Here is an 18,764-nt window from a genome sequence, read left to right as displayed (position 1 = left end):
TTCCAATTTAATAAAATTATTCATTGTAAAGTTTTATTTTTAGATGTAATTTAATAAAATTATTCATTGTAAAGTTTTATTTTTAGATGTGTGTGTGTGTTTTAATTGTATGAAATTTGTAATTGTAGTTACCTAAGATTATAGAGATTGATAATTTTATTGAGTCCTAATCAAATTCTAAACGAGTTAGTGTCGAGGTAAGTTTAGCAAATCTATCAGCAATGAAAAAATCATGCAGCGATTTCAAAATATGAAAAGTCGTCAAGGAAAACGGAATAATTTAAAGTTCAGCGTGAAAAATAAAATTACAAGTGTTATTTATATGTTTTAAACGGTAATTAAATTTTGTAAGGTTGTTTATTTATTTTTTGTTAGTTATATTGTTTAATTTTTTTTTTCAACTCTATCTTTTAGTTTTGCCTCTTGTGAACCAAAATCATGGCTCAGGCATTGATTTCAATAAATTTCAATTATAACTTTTGACTAGTAATTTTGAGATATATAGCTAATACTTCTCTTAGTTGAGATAAATAGTATCAAAGCTAGTATAAGAATGTCATGTGATACTAGAGTATTGTAAAAGAACGCTAAGGACGTGTTGATTCACACAATACCATAAACTGTACCAACAATTGTTAAGTCCATATTGATTATTTATTATCTACTTTTATAAATGATTTCAGAAACCTCCATCGGTAATTCTTTGTCCTTTTATGGTATAGCATATATGGCTAGTGCTTTGAAACCCCCCTTAGTTGATTCAACCTAGTCTATGAGGTTTTGAGGGACTACTTGTATTAGAGAATAAAATCATTGTATCAAAATATCAATATTTGATTAATTTTAATTAATGTAATTTATTAATAGTAATGTTATTTTGTAGATTATTATATGACTGCTATACAACTTGATGACATGGCAGTAAATTCATTAAATGATACAATATTTTCTCATTGTCCGACTAACAAAAATAAAAATTAAAAACAGGCAAATATCATATAATAATATTTTATATGGGTGAGTAAATATCTTCTCTCAAACAATAAAATAAGTCCTGTATTATTTTCATCAAGCTGACCAATAAATACATGACATGTGGGTGTATCCATATCCACAAATATCATGTAATAATATTTTATATGGTGAGTAAATATCTTCTCTCTAACAATAAAATAAGTACTCCTGTATTATTTTCATCAAGCTGATCAATAAATACATGCCATGTGTGTGTATCCATATCCACCTCTCACATACCACCTAGGAAATTATGCCAAATTTTTTTTGATAAAAGATACAGAAAAAAAAAAAAAAAAAAAAAAAAAAAAAGAAAAAAAGAAAAGAAAAGAAAAGAGGGTGGATATTGTCGATTGCAGTGGAGATATTGATATCCCTTTTGTTGGGATGGAGCCACTTCCCACCCTGTAGTCTGTAGATATAAATACACATATTTCTTTATAGTCTCTGATATGGAACAAATCTTTCATTAAAACCTAGATGAAAAATATGACCAAAACTCGAACCTTACAATTGAAAATTCAAGCCTTTATATGTATATATATCTCTACATTTCTCTTTGTTGCTAATTTAATCTAAAAGAGGAAACAGGGTACAATGTAGTGGGAGTGCTTCCAAAATATTGATGGAAAGCGGCCCATTTTACAAACAAAATGTGTTCTTGCATTTGCCATGCAGCTGGCCCTTGTAGTTGACCAGCTTTTGAATTGAGGCAAGATGGAGTGAATATCTGCAAGAGGGCCAATCTGCCAGTCAGCAGTAATACAACTGAAAATGTGTACTAACAAGGTTAAAGTTGCACAAGGAGCTCTATGCCAGGCGATCATGAAAATGAGTAACTACTAGTACTCTTGCATATACATGCACATATGATAGTGAAGGTATATTAGTTTTGCATAGAAAATGATAAACAATCTGCTCTTATATTAGAAAGTTTTCAATATATCTCTCTTTTCCAAGGCCAACAAGTTGAGTCCTAGCAAAAATAGGAAACTCAGTCCAACAAAAGTAATTTTCAGCTTCCCCGTGTACCAGGAAATACAAGCCGTCATTCAAAAACTTTAAAACCACCACCTTCATCCTTAAGAGGTGTCCCCAAGCTAAAACATCTACCCCATACTCAACTGCTGTACAGACAAAACCGACTGCTACCAAAAAGCCTTTCAAGAAAACCATAGCACTTGCAGAAGAAACTGCCATAAGAAAATCACCAACTTTCTTCCAAGTGCACGCCATTACCATTGCTATACACACCATTTACTGATCCATTGGACTTAATTGCACTTCCATTTTGGTGGATTTTCGCCATTGAGTGTCCATTACTCATCGCACTAGTCAAGGACTTCCTTCTATGGGCATTCTCATGTACGACAGTCTCCAAGCGCCCACATGCTGCTGCTATAAGTCCTGTAAACATGACCGAGAAATAACATCAGCCCATCAAAATAGATTCAAATTCATGAGGAAAGCCATTAGAATTCTATCCTTTCAGGAATAAGGAACCCATTTCTACTTCTATAGCAAACAAAAATGATAGTTAATGCTACTTAATAGTATATGTTTCTATTAGTTGATGGAATACCAGAAAATCAATAATAGTAGTTTCACGGCTTGTTTGCAAGGAACAATTTCTTGTGCCCCTAAACACACATACATGAACAGAGACATGCCGACTGTTCCAACAAAGCAACCTTCCACAGTAAAGATTAGGACAGTCCTAACTATAATAAATAACGATAAAAATCACAACAATAACTCAAACTGAGAATAGATTATTACCATGTAGTCATATTCTAATGAAGCCCACTCTAAATCATCACAACCTTATTGAATAGGGAAAAAAAACCCAATAAGGAGGTAATTACTCGAGGAAACTGCACTATTCCCCATCAATCTACCACTCAATCTTTTAATTTGGTTAATATACCCTACTGATCTATCATTGGATTGCAATGTCCCTCTTTTGTGACCAAAATGAAAAAAATATCTTGCATAATATAAAAAGAAAATCCAAAAAAGATAAACTAAAGAAAAACTAAAAATGGCATCACTTCAGTCTATTCTATATCTTTTGCTTCTTTTTTTTTTTTTTTTTTGAATTTTGTCCTTTTTTATTTTATTTTATTTTTTGTGTTTTTATGCAAAGTATTTTTTGTCATTTTGGGGGCAGAAGAGGGATATTACAACCTCAATGATAGATCAGTAGGTTACATTAACCAAATTGAAAGAGTGGGAGAGACAATGCAAATTGCAATTAAGGGGGGGGGGGGGGGGGGGGGTTGGGGTTTAGTGTAGTTTTCCCTAATTACTTCGATCCATATGTTGCCTTAAAAACTTCATCCAATAAGTCATCATGCAAAACATATGCATCACATTCAAACATATACAACAACATTACCAAACAGACTACAATTGTTAGTGGAACACTTACAAATGGACTCTACTAAAATTATTGAACCTAGAAGGACATGAGGCTTGGATGCTTGCCTGATAAACAAATATTGAGAAATAGAAAGTGCCTTTCAAATTGAAAGATTACAAATTTAGCATCTGTATCAATACATGGCCCTCAAAGTTACACATGTCAGCATACATACCATTTAGAATGTCTTCCTTTTAATGGTGAATGTTGAAAATCATATATGGATCATTGCATCATTAACATACAAGTAAAGGCTTGACCTTTATTAACAGTCACCAACGTAACATCAAATAATTCACCAACGTAACCAAATAATTCACCAACATAACATCAAATAATTTGATAAGTTGTAGTTCTTGCAATACATCAGCAATTGATTCCAAGGTGCCAATAAAATCAACAATTGGGTTTTAGAAGTACCTAAGAACAGTGCAGAAGGTTTTCCAGGTCTTGACTTAAACTCAGGATGGAACTGAACACCAACAAAGTACGGATGACCGGGCAACTCAACAATCTGCATTCATTACACCAATAAACTGCTCAAAATCACCAGAAACTAAACAATTGATAACGTTGAAGAACTGAATATTCTTGCATTTGTTTGATTGTTTCAACCCCATAAATTATGACCTATCAAATACTTACCTCCATGCGCTGACCAGTTTCATCTCTGCCAACAAAGGACAGACCAACATTTTCAAGTTTTGATATCATATTTGGATTGACCTGTACAGTAGGAATAATTTCCAGTAAACTACTTAGTCAAGAGCGTAGTACAAACTGCATCTTTTTTCATAAAGAGCATTGTTATGCATGCATGGATTATGTAAGACTATAGATACATCACCTCATATCTATGCCGATGTCGCTCATCAACAAAACTTACATTGCCATACCTACACATAAATTCAAATCATATTGCCAAGTTAGCTGAGAGATGTTTGCTGAGTAGCCATTAAATATAATCATGACATTCATCCCACAAGGTGTCACTATAAGTTCCTACATGGAGATATTAAATTGTTAAGTAGAAGCATATTAATCATCACTGTAGTGTACCCCCAACGAGGTCGTGGAGGGTGAATGGTATATGTATGCATGTAAGCTTAAGTTGGTATTAAGTCCTTACAACTTAGCAGATATGCAATCGGTAACATTGAAGAAAGTCCTCCTTGATCCCAGACGCATAGTACCACCCATATGAGTTTTTGAACCCTACTAAGTAGAACAGAGACTAGGTTAACCAGATTGAACATTGCTATTTGACATCAACTTCGTTAAGAAGCATGTAAGAATAAATACCTCTGGCATAAATATTACACAAGGATTTGTAGTTTCAGGATCAAACTCTGTGCTGTTAGCGTCATGCAAACCAAGAACAGATCGTGCAAACTCAATAACAGCAATTTGCATCCCCAGGCAAATCCCTAGGAATGGAACTTTTTTCTCTCGAGCATACTTTGCTGCAAGAATTTTTCCTTGCACTCCTCTATCACCAAATCCTCCTGGAACAAGAACACCATCAACACCCTGCAATGGAAGACTGTTTAGAAGATCAATGGGAAAAATAACTCCACATTAAATAAAGTGCAACCAATAGTCATTATGAAAACAGAATATTATTTTAAGGCAATCAATCCTTGAAGAAGACTCACCTTTAAAAGATCCCATGCAGCTTTATAAACATCAGGGGACTGCAAGCAGCAGAAGATAGCAGTCAATTTTTATTAACACATAATACATAAATGGGTAAATAACACAAACTTCCCTTTGAGATATCGCAAAATGAAAAAGACATCCCTTCTTGTTTCTAAGATAGCACTGACCTCCCTTGTCAGGGTTATACAAAAGCCGTTGACAACAAATGTTGAGTAATGCTAAAAACTACTTTTTTATCCCGACATGGCAGTCTCAACCAACCCATGAATTAGTTCTTGTCAAAAAAAAAAATCTAAGTATTGGTTAGGATTGCCACATCAGCATTGTAAGATATAAATGTGGTTTATTGCATTTCTCACAAATGTTATGTTAATTTTTTACCAATATTGACTAATAGCATCTTTTTCTCTCTTTTTCACGCCATTTTGGAGAGTATGGTGAGAGATTCAAAGAGTGCGAATTTTCATGTTGTTAAGAAGCTCCCCTCTACCCTTTACCGTTCAGGGGGTTATCCTCTACGGGGACATCGGCTCCCTCATTGAATCCATCCACTAGGCAGGGGAGAGGCAAGTCTCACGTTTTCTAGCGTTGAGTGCCCTGGGGAGTTTTGAGCTTTGCTGTTTTGTGGGTTTTGGGCTTGAGGGTTTGTAGGGTTTCAGGTTTAAGGGCTTGGGTTTCCTACTCATTTGGAACCTCTCGTGTATAGTGTCTATGTACTTAGGGACGCCTTATGCTTTTTAATAAGTTATTACTTATAAAAAAAAAAAAATTAAAAAAAAAAAATTGTATGCTTAATGGATAAAAAGAAAAAGAAAGAAGATGAGGAAATAACAAAAAAAAAAAAAAAAAAAAAAAAAAAAAAAAAAAAAATTGGGGAAATGAAATGAAAACAGACATGCGGTGGAGGGGGTTATATTTGAGGTGAAAATAAAAAAGGAAGAAAAATATAAAGAAAAATATAATGAGAGAATGGATGTGGCAGAAGCTCTTTCATTAGTTTTTATTTTTTTTATTTTTTATTATTATTACTGTTTTCCTTTGGTTGTTCAAATCTAAATATAGAAAGGGATCTTTCCTCTTTTTTTTTTTCTCTCCTTCTAGCCAAGTATTTCTCTAGCATACTTTCTATATACCTAGATTGCGCTTTACGTTTTTAATGATATCTCGATTACTTATTAAAAAAAATATGAGAGGGATCTTGAGAAGAAAAAACCAGGATTGGCCTTAGATTTTGTGTTCTGCATGTAAATAACGGTGAGAGCAGTGGACTTCATGCACAAGCATAGTCAGCTTCTGCTATTTTCGCTTTTTCTTTGAACATAAATGTTTTAAATTGTTTTAAGGCTATTTCAAAACAAAAAGCATATTTGATGATGTGGCCTTTAACTTCCATCATTAACAATTAACATAAGGCAGAAAGTGCTAACCTAACATAAAAATATAATGAGTGGACTGTCAAAAAAAAACGAGGATGTCTTTGTCATTTCATTAAACCTCAAGGGACGGATGTGCAATCTATCCTAAATAAATATTATTAAGGCAAGTAAAAAATGGCATCCACCTCTTTAGCAGTAATGTCTTCAAGGTCACCTGCCGCAATCCATTCTACAATAAGCTTCCGGTGGCAAGCGACAGAAGCATGCAAAAGAGCCTGACACAAGAAGCTAGATAGTAAGACCTGATCTAACACAACTTTAAAAGCATGCAACATATGAAATATGAAATAAATGCTTTATATGTACAAAAAACTATGCATGACTTTCATATGGCACACGGAAATGTATGGTAAAGAAATTTGTCTTTAACCCTTACAATCAGAGGGCTAACACGTGTAAGGGTGTCCTCCCGACCTTCAAGTGGAGAATAGTAGATTCCCCAATCTAAATCAGACAAAAGAATCCCCAAAGTTCCTCATTTTGAAAGGATAGCAAATGCCTAGACACACCCACTTACACCATCACCTTATTTATAGGTGAAAATTGAAGGATAAAGTTGTCCAATTATAATTGGGGAGGTTGCTCTCCTCCACCTGGAGTGGGGAGGATAAAAAAAACCCTATACAAAGACAAATAGATCTGAAATAAGGACCAAGTGGGCTATTTCAAAATAAGTTTCAATGGCTAATTGGTCCACACAATTTATATTCACAATATTGCAGCTGCCATTATGATAATATGAATTGCACATATCATTCACTGAAATGGTGTAAGTATCCAAGTTGAAATCTTTAACATAACCATACAAGATGTGAAAAAGATAACTTCAAAGGATAATTTAATCTTTCTTGTTCAGAAACTTCCTAAAATCAAAATTATGTGTCCTATTACCAACAAACTTCGTGGGAAACAAGGGTTTCTACCCTTGACGAAAACAAGTATTAAATAGAAAAGGAGAAAAATATGGGTTCACACCATAAAAGGAAAATTTGCACAAACACAGATGCACGTGCTGTGGCACACACATGCGCACTCACAATTCGTTATTTCAAATTGCATTAGTACTTAATGCAATGTAGTAAATGCAAATACAATTACTCTACATCAATTAGACTATACGCAGAACTAAAACCGCCGCATGTAAATGTAAGAGAAGTTCAGCAGTGTACTAAAAGAAGCAATTTCACATGCATAATAAAAAATGTCTTGATGATTAATGGAAATTGGATTTAAATAACTTCGAACAGTAAAGCGACTTACCTTTAAAACAGAGAGGTAAGAATCTGAAAGGCCTGTGTATTTTCCAACCATGGCAATTCTAACCTGTAATATAAATGGCAATTACGAACATTATTCTTCAGATTATACAAATAAATGGGTATCAACACATGAATGAGATGCCTTTGACCTACAGGATCATGCAATGTGTCAAAAACTTTTGTCCTTGCAGTCCATTCCTCTAACTCAGGCTCCCTAGCAACACTGCAAATTATGGAAATATTAATCGGCCACTGGAAAAAAAAATGCCTCTTGAAGTAGCATAAACATTCTTGACACAGTCGAACTCTATAAGGAGAGAGAGCAGATGCGGCAAAAGTGGCAAGAAATAGATTAAACAGGAAAAAAAAATGAGTGAGTAAAACAAACCCTTGAAGGTTCAGCCCTTTCAGGATTGCTTCATGTGCCTTCTGATTCTATTTGTGATGGTGGGGAAGAGAGACAGAAACAAAACATTTTCAAGCCTTTCTGAGGAACAAGTACAAATATAAACAGTTTTGAAATTGATAACACTGCTTACTTTTAATAGCAAAGGAACGTGCCATATGTTTGGGACATCATAGAGAGTAACAATGTTTTCCTCCTGTAAATAAGTCATCTCTGCTTAGAAATCATAACTAATGGTTTTGAGAACATCAGCATACACAGATACAGACATAGACACACACACAAACATGCGTATTGGTATGTATGTGATCATACCGGCACGTGGCAAAATTGGGCAAGTTTTCCCTTAACATTCTCTTCAAGTGCCTGTCAAGGACAAAATTATAAACTTGAGACTACTGCTGTTGCATGAAGTTCATGAAAGAGAAAGAGGAAGGGAAAGGAGGGACCTTTGTACTACGACAAGCTAGAATATTTGGTGTCAACCCCAGTCCTCTGAGTCCCCGAACGCTATGCTGGGTAGGTTTTGTTTTCTATTGAAAATTTGAGCACACTACTAATTAAAGCCATCTTATTTTTTAGCATACAAGACAACAAGATGTATAAGGCTATGATTCAGTGCCAAAAACTAGTATGCACCACAAATATAAAATGCTGCATTGAATACCTGCTCACCAACAACATTGAGAACAGGGACAAGGCTGACGTGAATTAAGCAGAAATTACCAGTGCCTAATACAAGAAACGCTAGGGTAAAACCAGTTCACATAAATTCAAGAAAACAAATTTACTTACAAGAATCTCTAAAATAACATTCTGCATTTATTTTTCTTACCCACACGGTATGAAAATTGACCAAGCGCCTCAATAAATGGCATAGATTCAATGTCTCCTGCATAATACACATTTATTTTAAGCTTAATAATAACTAGGAAATAGCCCATCTTGATTCACATCAAAGATGTTAATGTACCTATAGTTCCACCCAATTCAATGACACAAACATCAGCTGGACCTTCTTGTCCATCCACTGGTATTTTTGCTGCACGCTCTATCCAGTCTTGAATGGCATCCGTAATGTGTGGAACAACCTAGAGTGAAGCAAAGAATAGAAACAAAATTCAGGAACCATATAGAATAATGAAAAGCTTTAGACAAGGAAAAAGGTTGAATGTTGAAAAAGACCTGGACAGTCTTGCCAAGGTAATCGCCTCTTCTCTCCTTGTCAATAACGGACTGTTAAATATCAACACAAAGAATTAACTTAAATAAAATAAAATAAAATAAAAAAAATATTAAGGACAGCAACAAGTCTATGGTATTTCAGACATACTCAACTCGGTAGACATGACTACAAACAGAAGTAGAAATTTAGTGTACCTGATATATTTTGCCAGTTGTAATATTGTTGTCACGGGTTAACTTGATGTCCAGAAAACGCTCATAGTTTCCAAGGTCAAGGTCCACCTTCAAAGGAAAAAGCAAGTCATCCTTTGTTCCTATAACAATAAAAGATCACACCCACCCTCTAAAGACAGAACATAGTAATTAAAGAAAGAAAAAAATGTGTGGTTTTAAGGATATGTGATAAGAACACAGATAACCCAAATAAATCAGTGAAAGTGTGGTTAAAAGTAGTGTCAGAACCGTCTTCAGCTTGCAGTTATTATTCTGACAGAAAAGGCTGACATTTATTACACAAATGATCTTTCCACCTATGTGAAAATAGACAAACAGAAAACAATCCATTAAGTCAACTTACCTCACCCCCATCGTCCAAGACAAATACCTCCCCATGCTCAAAGGGAGACATTGTCCCCGCATCTGTGTTCAGGTAAGGATCTGCACGAATGGAACAAATTAAAAATCATAATAAGAACAATACAAATCATGGTTTGAACCTGTCCAAGCCATTCCTACCAGAACCCCACTTAGGTTTGGACCCCAAAACAGGGTAAGGACACTTTAATGACAAGTAATAGAGATAGTGCTTATTACATGCTTGACTTAAACAAATACCTTCTTTCATAAGAATTTGGCATCCAAGATGTTATTTTAAAATATGCACCATGACTTTAACAAGCTAATGAAGGCAAGGTTCTGAATGGCCAATGGAAATTATATAGGCTTTGTTTGATAAAACTTTTTTCCTTCTCCCTTTTGTTTCTCTTTTCAAAACAAAAACATTAACAAATAATCAAAAACAAAAGGTCACATCAGAATACTTTATCAAACATAAAACAAAAAACAAACTCTAAAAAACATTAACAGAGTCATGCCTTTTGTTGTACGGTAAGAAATTAAACTAAACTTTTACTGTAACATGTTTCATATTTGAGCAACACCTAATTGATGAAAAATGATACCATGGTCGTGTGAAATTTTTTCCATTTGTATTAGAAAATTACCAATTTAGATATCTGACAACAGAAGGTATGAATAAGATTACATATGCTCAAGAAGAATTAAAAACAAAAAAAAAAAAAAAAAAATGCTAAAAACAAAGCAAAAAACAAGAAATCAAAAATCCTATTTTTTTTTATAATAAGAATCCAAAAATGCACCTAATCTTTCTAAATGAGAAAAACCAAGAGAGAGAGAGAGAAGTACCAATCTTAATGGAAGTAACACGAAGTCCACAGGCTTTAAGGAGAAGTCCAATGCTGCTAGCAGTGACTCCTTTTCCTAGACCGCTTACAACACCTCCCGTCACCAATACATACTTCATTTTCGCTCTTTTATTTTCCTTGAACAAAAATCCAGAGTCTGACGGAAGCAAACAACAACCCACTATGAAAAAATAACTCAAAGCACAGTTCAAAAAACTAGCAGCAGAAGCACTAGTTATAGCAACCGAACAAGACCCAGTTCCTCTTTGTTCTCATAGAATCAAAGAATGATTACGACAACGTGAAAGAAGAAAGCGCGAATTTATACCACCAAAGAAAAAGAAGAATGAACGGAGAGAAAAATGAGGGAAGCTAACCTTTTTCACAATGGCGGTCTTTACGAAGACTTTGCCTTTTTTTTGCTTTCTGGGATTTGCGGTGGCTTTCTGTGACGCTATCAATCAAAGTCTAGTCTTTACAACAAAAAAGCAAAAAACAAAATATCAGCTCTCTCTCCTTCGATTAAGAATATATAAAGAAACAAACGCCCCGACCAAAATGAAAATGGGATCACGAAAAAGATATAGATTTCGGCAACAAACACATGCTCTTGTTTCGCCCCCAGTGTTGTTCTGTACCATGAAAGAACGCCTCAGTTCTCACCTTTGTTTTTGTTTCCGTTTCCACACTCTGTCTCAGGCGGCGGGTCTCTTCGCTCTTTCGTTTATGCTTTATATGCTGCTATGCTACCTCTTTATTTTTCTTTTTCTTTTTCTTTTTCTTTTTTCTTTTTTCTTTCCTTCCTTTAAAAATTAAAAGACCTCCAAAAAGCCTCTCCCCAAGATTTTCTTTTTTTTTTTTTGTTATAAAAAAGCGCGACAGAATATTTTTAGTTGTTAGGGTTTCTTCTAAAGAAAAAAAAAAAGAAAAAAAAAAAAAAAAGAAAGATATTTTCCTTTTTCCTTTTTTCCTTTTTTAAATTTTTTTTTAAAAAAAAAAAAGAAAAAAGAAAAAAGTGTTGGCATATTTATTGACTTCTTAGGGTTTCTTCGGACCCTCTACCTCTCTCGTGGTGGCTTCCCTACCTTTTATTCAAATATTGGAAAAAAGAAAAGCTTTTTTTATTTTTTATTTTCCATCCGTTGGAAGTTTCCAAAAGATTTTTGAAGTTTGAAGAATGGAAAGGAAAAGGAAAAAGATGCAAAACATGGACGAATTGGTTGATTCATTCACACCGGACAAAACAAAAAAGGCTTCTTTCTTTTTATTTATTTTATTTTATTTTATTTTATTTTTATTTTTTATTTTTATCGAAAGAGCCTGAGAAAACACAAGTGGCGCCCGCTCAGCAGCCCCGTGAAGTGCCCCCAGCTCGAACCCCAATCAGCGGATAAGCCATCCTCTCCTCGTGCTGAGTACCTACTTGGTTTTTAACGCCGATTTTCTCTAGTAATTAACATTATCCTTAGGTCACATCATCACACCTTTTTCCCTAATTTTGTTATTATCATGGTTGGTACACAAATAAAAAAGTAGCTATTATTAGGAATACTAGTGATTCTCATGTTTTAATTATCTATTATTTTTAGGATAAAGTTTTTTTTTTCTTTTTTAAATTAAATTGAGTTGACAACAAATGATTCTCACATTTATATTTTTAACAACATAGGTTAGTTTAATAAATTAATTAGAATAAAGAAATAATTATTCAATTTGAGGTTCTATTCTATGTAACTAAAATCATAAAAATTAAATCCATTAACCACGTCATTCTTATTAGAAATCATGAGGCAAACATACGTGAGGAAATTGGTCATGACTTCATTGAAAAGTCATGAACAAGATAATCCTAGTCATGACCTAAAATTGATTGAATTAGGATTTGAGAGGAGCCATTTCATAATCTAAATTAAATTTTATATATTTATTGGTATATATATTGCTACATGATAAATATATCATTATGTCATTAAATAAATTTTAAATGACATATTAACATACACGCGTAAATGAAACGGATTAAAATCTAAACTATTAAATGGAAAAGATCCTATTCAAAATTGATTACAATTGCATTCGCATACTTCCCTAAAATTATAATGCATTATTTTGTAATGTTCCCTTCAAACTTTTCATTTCCAAACTATCATAAAATTAAAATCTACTATATCTGTACCAAAATGATAAAAAAATATCCTTATAAAAATTTAGAAAAAGAAAATACAAAAAAAAAAAAAAGCACTAATTTTTTTTTTCTTTTAAAAACTTCACCTATAATCCTTAATCTTTCATCATTTTTGCAATTAAGTACTCAAACTTTTAAAAATGTCAATTTAGGGTATCAATCTTTTAATTTTTTCAATTCCAACCCTCCGTTAAAGTTTTCCGTTAAATCCTGTAAAAATTTTCAAAATAACCCTGTTTTTTTTTTAAAAAAAAAAATTATAAAAATGTCCAAAAATTCAGGCATGGCTACTCCATGGATCTTCTACAGCCATGGTGACTTTTTTTAAAAAAAAATAAATAAATAAGGGTATTTGTCCTTATGAAAATTTTTACGTTTGGGTGTTTGATTTTTTGAAATCTGAATTCAACAATAATTTAGAGTGCAAATTTCAAGGCTAATAAAATTGAAAAAGATGTTTTAATAGCTTGACTTTCTGAAATAAAATTAAAATAAATAAATAAATGAAATAAAAAAAAAAAGTGAAATAAAATTTGATTTGTTTTTGAAAAAGTGAGATAAAATCTTATTTTATTCTTGCTTCCAAAGTGAGATAAAATCTTATTTTATTATTTCCCATCAAGTTGAATAGTATTTGAAATTGACGTCACACATTATTGGCTTCAACAAATACATATACAGGCCTCTTCTTTTTTTCTTTTGTCTTTTTTTTCTTTTCTTTTCTTTTCTTTTCCTTTTTTTTTTTTAATTAAGTATTGGTTCTATTCTTTGATTAGTATTTGTGCTGAACCAAAATATGATTTTATTTTATTTATTTTATTTTTAATTAGAAATCTTGACAGTGCATTCCCCCCCTGTGAGATCTAGAAATGGTAAAATCATCTCTCAGCTTATGGGAAGTACTGACCAGAGGAAAGGTAACCAAACTCAGTTTTGAGTTTCAGAAATAAAACATTGGGCTTGGGTGTTGCCAAAGCTCTGTGTTTTTGGTGACTCCCATGCGTTTAAAATGATCTCCCCAGTCTACCTCATTTAATGCGAAGGAACCAACGTGGTTAGAGGCCGAGCTCGAACTTATAATCGAGTTAAATATTTTATTTAAGTTTAGTTTATTTGTTTTTAACGAATTTGAGTTTGTTCATGAGCTATTTAATTAACTTATTTATTATTTATATAAAATAAATATCATGATTATTTTTTCGGAAAAATACATTTTGTTCCCCTAAAGTATGACCACTTTTGCGTTTTAACTTCCAAATTTTAAAAAGTAACATTCGATGCCTACAAACTACCAAACTGTGACAAGTTAGCTCATCTGTTAAGTTTTTTCGTCTTTTTAGATGAAATGTCAGTAATGTGCGGCACGCGTGATGTTTAACCAAATAAGATTCTAAAAATGCCACTAGAAAAAATACATGCCTTACCCCCAAAATATGACCACTTTTTCATTTTAGCCTCCGAAGTTAAAAAAGTGACATGCGACTTGCACAAACTACCAAGCTATGACATATTAGCCCCTCAATTAAGATTTTGTCTTTTTAAACAATCTGTCAATGGCGTACATCGCATGCAACTTCTAACTACCTAAACTTTCAAAAACGCCCAAATGGGGATGACTGAAACCACCCTTAAATGGTTTGGGGGTGGCTCAATCACCCTCATTTGGGCGAACTATGGATGAAGAACTACCTCCATAGCCCATGGGGTGGTTTAGCCACCTCAAAATAGTCAAATTGGGGTAGAAACCACCCTTAAATGGTTTAGGGGTGACTCAAAAACCCAGTTTGGCCGAACCAAGAATGACAAACCACCCCCACAGCCCATGGGATGATCACCCCCAAATGACCAAATGGGGTAGTTTTCTAGTTGGGGGGGTGGCTTGGGCAACCCCCATTTGACCATTTGGGGATGGTTCAACCACCCCCAAGCTGGACATAGGGAGTGGTCGAGGCACTCCTAATTTTTTTTTCTTTTATTTTGTTTGTTAGATTTTTTGTTTCTCTTTTCTTTTTTTCTTTTTCTTTTTTTTTCTTTTTTAAACAATTTACCCTATAAGACATTTTTGCGACGCACATAATTGACATTTCATCCAAAAAGACGGAAAGACTTAACACATGAGCTAACTTGTCACAGTTCGGTAGTTATGGAGGTCGAAAGTCACTTTTTGAACTTTTGAGGCTAAAATGCAAAAGTTGTCATACTTCAAGGGGTGAAGTGTATTTTCCTCCAAGGGCATTTTTGAGAATTTAGGAGATTAAAAGTCAAGTCTGGCTCACATGATTGGTATTTTGTCTAAAAAGATGAAAAAATTTAACGGATGGGTTAACTTGTCACAATTTGGTAGTTTGTGGGGGTCGAATGTCACTTTTTAAACTTTATAAGCTACAACGCAAAAAATGGTCATACTTCGGGGGGAGCGGGTAAAGTGTATTTTCCCCCTTCTTTTTTTTTTTTTTTTTCGTAAATCTATACTAATGATTTGTTAATTAATTATTATTAAGATTTTATCATTTGAGTTAATTAAATAAATTAACTTGAATCTTAAATAATCCAATATCGGGTTTATATATATGTTTTATAGTATATAACACCCCCGCCTTTTACAAAAAAGCATAGGTGAAAAATTCAATTTCCACGTGACATTACGACATCATCAGAGTTAAGAATTGACAGCGGAATATATATTTTTCTTAACAACTAGGAACATAACACTTCAGAGTTGATTGAATTACTTCATTATATACAAATACGAACCATATGTTCTAATATAATAAATACACTTTTTTTTTTTTTTTTGAATAAAGATTCTCATAAATCATTAAGATGAAACTTGCTCAGCAAGTACAATAGACTGGATGTAAGAAGGACATCCCTCCATCCACAATTCATCTAAAGAATGCAAAATAACACATTTGGCTAAGGTATGTGCTGTAGAGTTTACAACTCAGCTAGCATAGTTTATTTCCAACTGATGCACACTTTGAGCCAGCACTTTTGTATCTTCTACCAAATGACCATAGGAGCTCCAGTTAGGTGAGGCTTGGTTAATTGCCGAGACTACATTCATAGAATCCCCCTCCAACACCACCAGCTGAAACCCACAATCCACACATAATTTCACTGCAAACCAAGCTGCTATAGCTTCAACAGCCGTGGGGTCATCTACCAATGGAAGATATTTTGCTAATGCTACTTTCACCTCTCTTGTTTCATTCCTGACCACTACTCCAATGCCCATTTTCTTCGTTTGAATATGCAAAGCCGCATCCCAATTTACTTTGAGTCATCCATCCCTTGGGGCCCGCCACCTATAAGAGGTTTTTTCCACTGCCATATGCGGCACATAATAATAAATAACCATTGTTTTATCCAACATATAAAATATTACACATTAATATAAAAATCTTACCAGTTCCATCCTTTGTCCTGACCTGCATAAACTTGCATGAGATTATGGTTAGCACCACAATCCCATACTGTGGTCAAGTGAGTCAACAGCCTTCAATAACATAATAAAATACTAATCTATTTAAAAGTACACTATGCAACAATATGATGACAGTTATATATACTTATGCACCATCTCATTAACAATTCTATAAGTACAGTTCCATTTATTTATTAGTATAGATGGATAGATAGATGCTGTGAAACTTTAACACATGATACGGTCTTATCATTGCCGTGGGTATTTTACCATCTCCGGTCTTACAGTAAATAGATGGATCGATAGATGCCGTGAGAGGGGTTCTTTTATATTTCTTTACTTTTACCTATTAGTTGATCGAAAAGATGGGTTCTTTTACTGATTAGTTGACTAAAAAGAGGGAAGAGAGGAGGCTTACATAAAGGAGCTCTGGAGACTTCTATTGTCTCCCTTCTTTTTCTTCTTCTTTGTTCTTTCACTTATCCTTTTCATTCACTTTTTTATCTTTCATTTCTTACCCTTTTTCTAGAGTATTCCATTTTCTTTCTTGTACATCTACTTCTTTATTCTTTTCATTTTGTTTTTTCTTCTTTCTGCAAGGCCAAACTAATAGTGAAAAGAAGGGAGAGTTTACCCACGGTGAGAGAGAGTTCCTGGGATGGAGATGGTCATTCTTCCCTATTTCTATCACTTTCTCCGAACACAATCTGTTATATATTATTGTTAGATTATAATATTGTAAGTGTGATTTGGTGGCTAAGTGGTTTAATGGTTTTTTATTATCTTGAAGAGCAGGAGTTCGAATCTTATGATTAGCAAAATGTTGGTTTTGATGTATTTATTGGCTAAAATGTTTCAGCTACAAGAATGCGGTTGTGAGGATTTGAAATCATGCGTTGGATGATGAAATAAGGCGCACATCCATTAGGCCAACCACTCTATTGGGCATTATGAGACCGATAGTAATATTTATATCGTAATTGCTGTCAATTACATGAAATGAAAAGTTATGACTTTTCATATGTGCTCCTTCAACATTTATAAATATAATCTTTCTCCACTAATTTTATCATTCAGTTTTTCATTCTCAATTTTAGAAATTCATAAGTGAAATTGTAGAAATTTTTCAGAATTGCTATATGTAGAATTTATAGCTTTGTTATATCCTGAAGGCGATTTGGTAGCAACCTATTAGCAAACTCATTCAGAGTGGGGAAAATATAGTCTTAAAGATAGTGATTCATCGTGCCTCAAAGCTATCTTTTTGTTTCAGATTTTTGTTCTTTCCCACATAATATTTTCGTAACAATTTCAGTATTTTTGTTTTGATTCTTCTTCTTAAACCTTATATTTCTAACAATTTTAAGATGATATTAAAAATGGAAGGAGGATCCGACGTAACAGATTTCAAAGTTATGAATCAAGACTTTATGAAATTGGATAGGTTCGATGGAACCAATTTCACTCGTTGGCAAGATAAGATGAAGTTTCTCCTCACTACACTGAAGATTTTCTATGTTCTCGATCCAAACCTGAACCCACTTTCTGAATCAATTCCTAAAGATACCGATGTCATCAAGGCAGAGAGAAAGAAACGTGAAGAGGATGAACTTGTCTGCAGATGACATATTCTAAACACTCTTTCTGATTGGTTGTATGATTTGTTCACTGCAATTGAGTCACCGCGGGAAATTCGAAATGTACTGGAAGCAAAGTACAAAACAGAAAAAAAAAAAAAAAGAAAAAAAAAAAAAAGGTACAGATAATTTTTTGATTTTGAAGTACTTTGAATTTAAAATGGTAGATAATTTGTCCATTCTAGACCAAATGCATGAATTGCAGGTTTTGGTCAATAAACTCTGTGATCTTTCTATTAATATACCTAAGTCATTTCAAGTGGGAGCAGTTATTGCAAAAGTCCCACCAAGTTGGAATAATTACAGGAAGAAGCTTTTACATATGACAGAAGATCTTACATTAGAGCAAATTGGAAAACATATGCGAATTGAAATAGAAAGTCGAATTCGTGATGATATCCAATTTGAGTCTAATGCGATTGTTAATAATGTCCACAACAGAGGTAGTAGAACAAAAAATTATCTTAAAGTGAATAAGAAGGGAACTAGCTTTAAGAAGAATAACTATAAGGATCCTAACAAAGATAAAAAGTATAGATCATGTTTTAACTGTGGAAAAAATGGCCATTATATTCATGAATGCATATTCTTAAAGAGCAAGAAGAAAGAAAATGGCAGAAGTTCAAACATAGCAAATACAATTGAAGAAATTATCGCTATGGTGACTGATATGCAAATTGGCATAATTATAGAAGTGCATATGGCTGTGG

The 18,764-nt window shown here is 33.5% G+C and overlaps 1 protein-coding gene across 1 annotated transcript; it reads right to left on the bottom strand.

The window, feature by feature from the left end:
• Positions 1-1,433: 1,433 nt before the first annotated feature.
• Positions 1,434-11,428, bottom strand: LOC133865880 (uncharacterized). Its single transcript, XM_062302390.1, has 24 exons — positions 11,408-11,428; positions 11,183-11,273; positions 10,807-10,962; positions 9,959-10,038; positions 9,577-9,663; positions 9,382-9,432; positions 9,170-9,287; positions 9,032-9,088; positions 8,864-8,928; positions 8,646-8,729; positions 8,512-8,562; positions 8,330-8,392; positions 8,179-8,225; positions 7,944-8,013; positions 7,792-7,854; positions 6,657-6,746; positions 5,092-5,130; positions 4,739-4,966; positions 4,566-4,651; positions 4,284-4,332; positions 4,082-4,162; positions 3,857-3,950; positions 2,254-2,421; positions 1,434-1,744 (listed from the first exon to the last, which is right to left on the bottom strand). Exons 3-24 carry the CDS (start codon positions 10,922-10,924, stop codon positions 1,590-1,592), a joined length of 1,944 nt encoding a protein of 647 aa, XP_062158374.1. The 5' UTR covers positions 10,925-10,962; positions 11,183-11,273; positions 11,408-11,428; the 3' UTR covers positions 1,434-1,589.
• Between the last annotated feature and the right edge of the window lie 7,336 nt (positions 11,429-18,764).

The sequence above is a fragment of the Alnus glutinosa genome, chromosome 4 (genome assembly GCF_958979055.1).
Source record: "Alnus glutinosa chromosome 4, dhAlnGlut1.1, whole genome shotgun sequence".
NCBI classification, from domain to species: Eukaryota; Viridiplantae; Streptophyta; class Magnoliopsida; order Fagales; family Betulaceae; genus Alnus; species Alnus glutinosa.
The sequence above is the reverse complement of the archived record's forward strand: the minus strand, read 5'-3'. Positions and strand labels throughout refer to the sequence as shown.

Coding starts and splice junctions, on each gene's coding strand:
- LOC133865880 (XM_062302390.1), bottom strand. CDS start 10,924: ATGAAGTATGTATTGGTGACGGGAGGTGTTGTAAGCGGTCTAGGAAAA. Junction 7,855..7,943: donor TTGACACATTGCATGATCCT/GTAGGTCAAAGG, acceptor TTTATATTACAG/GTTAGAATTGCCATGGTTGG. Junction 4,967..5,091: donor CTGCATGGGATCTTTTAAAG/GTGAGTCTTCTT, acceptor CTTCCATTGCAG/GGTGTTGATGGTGTTCTTGT.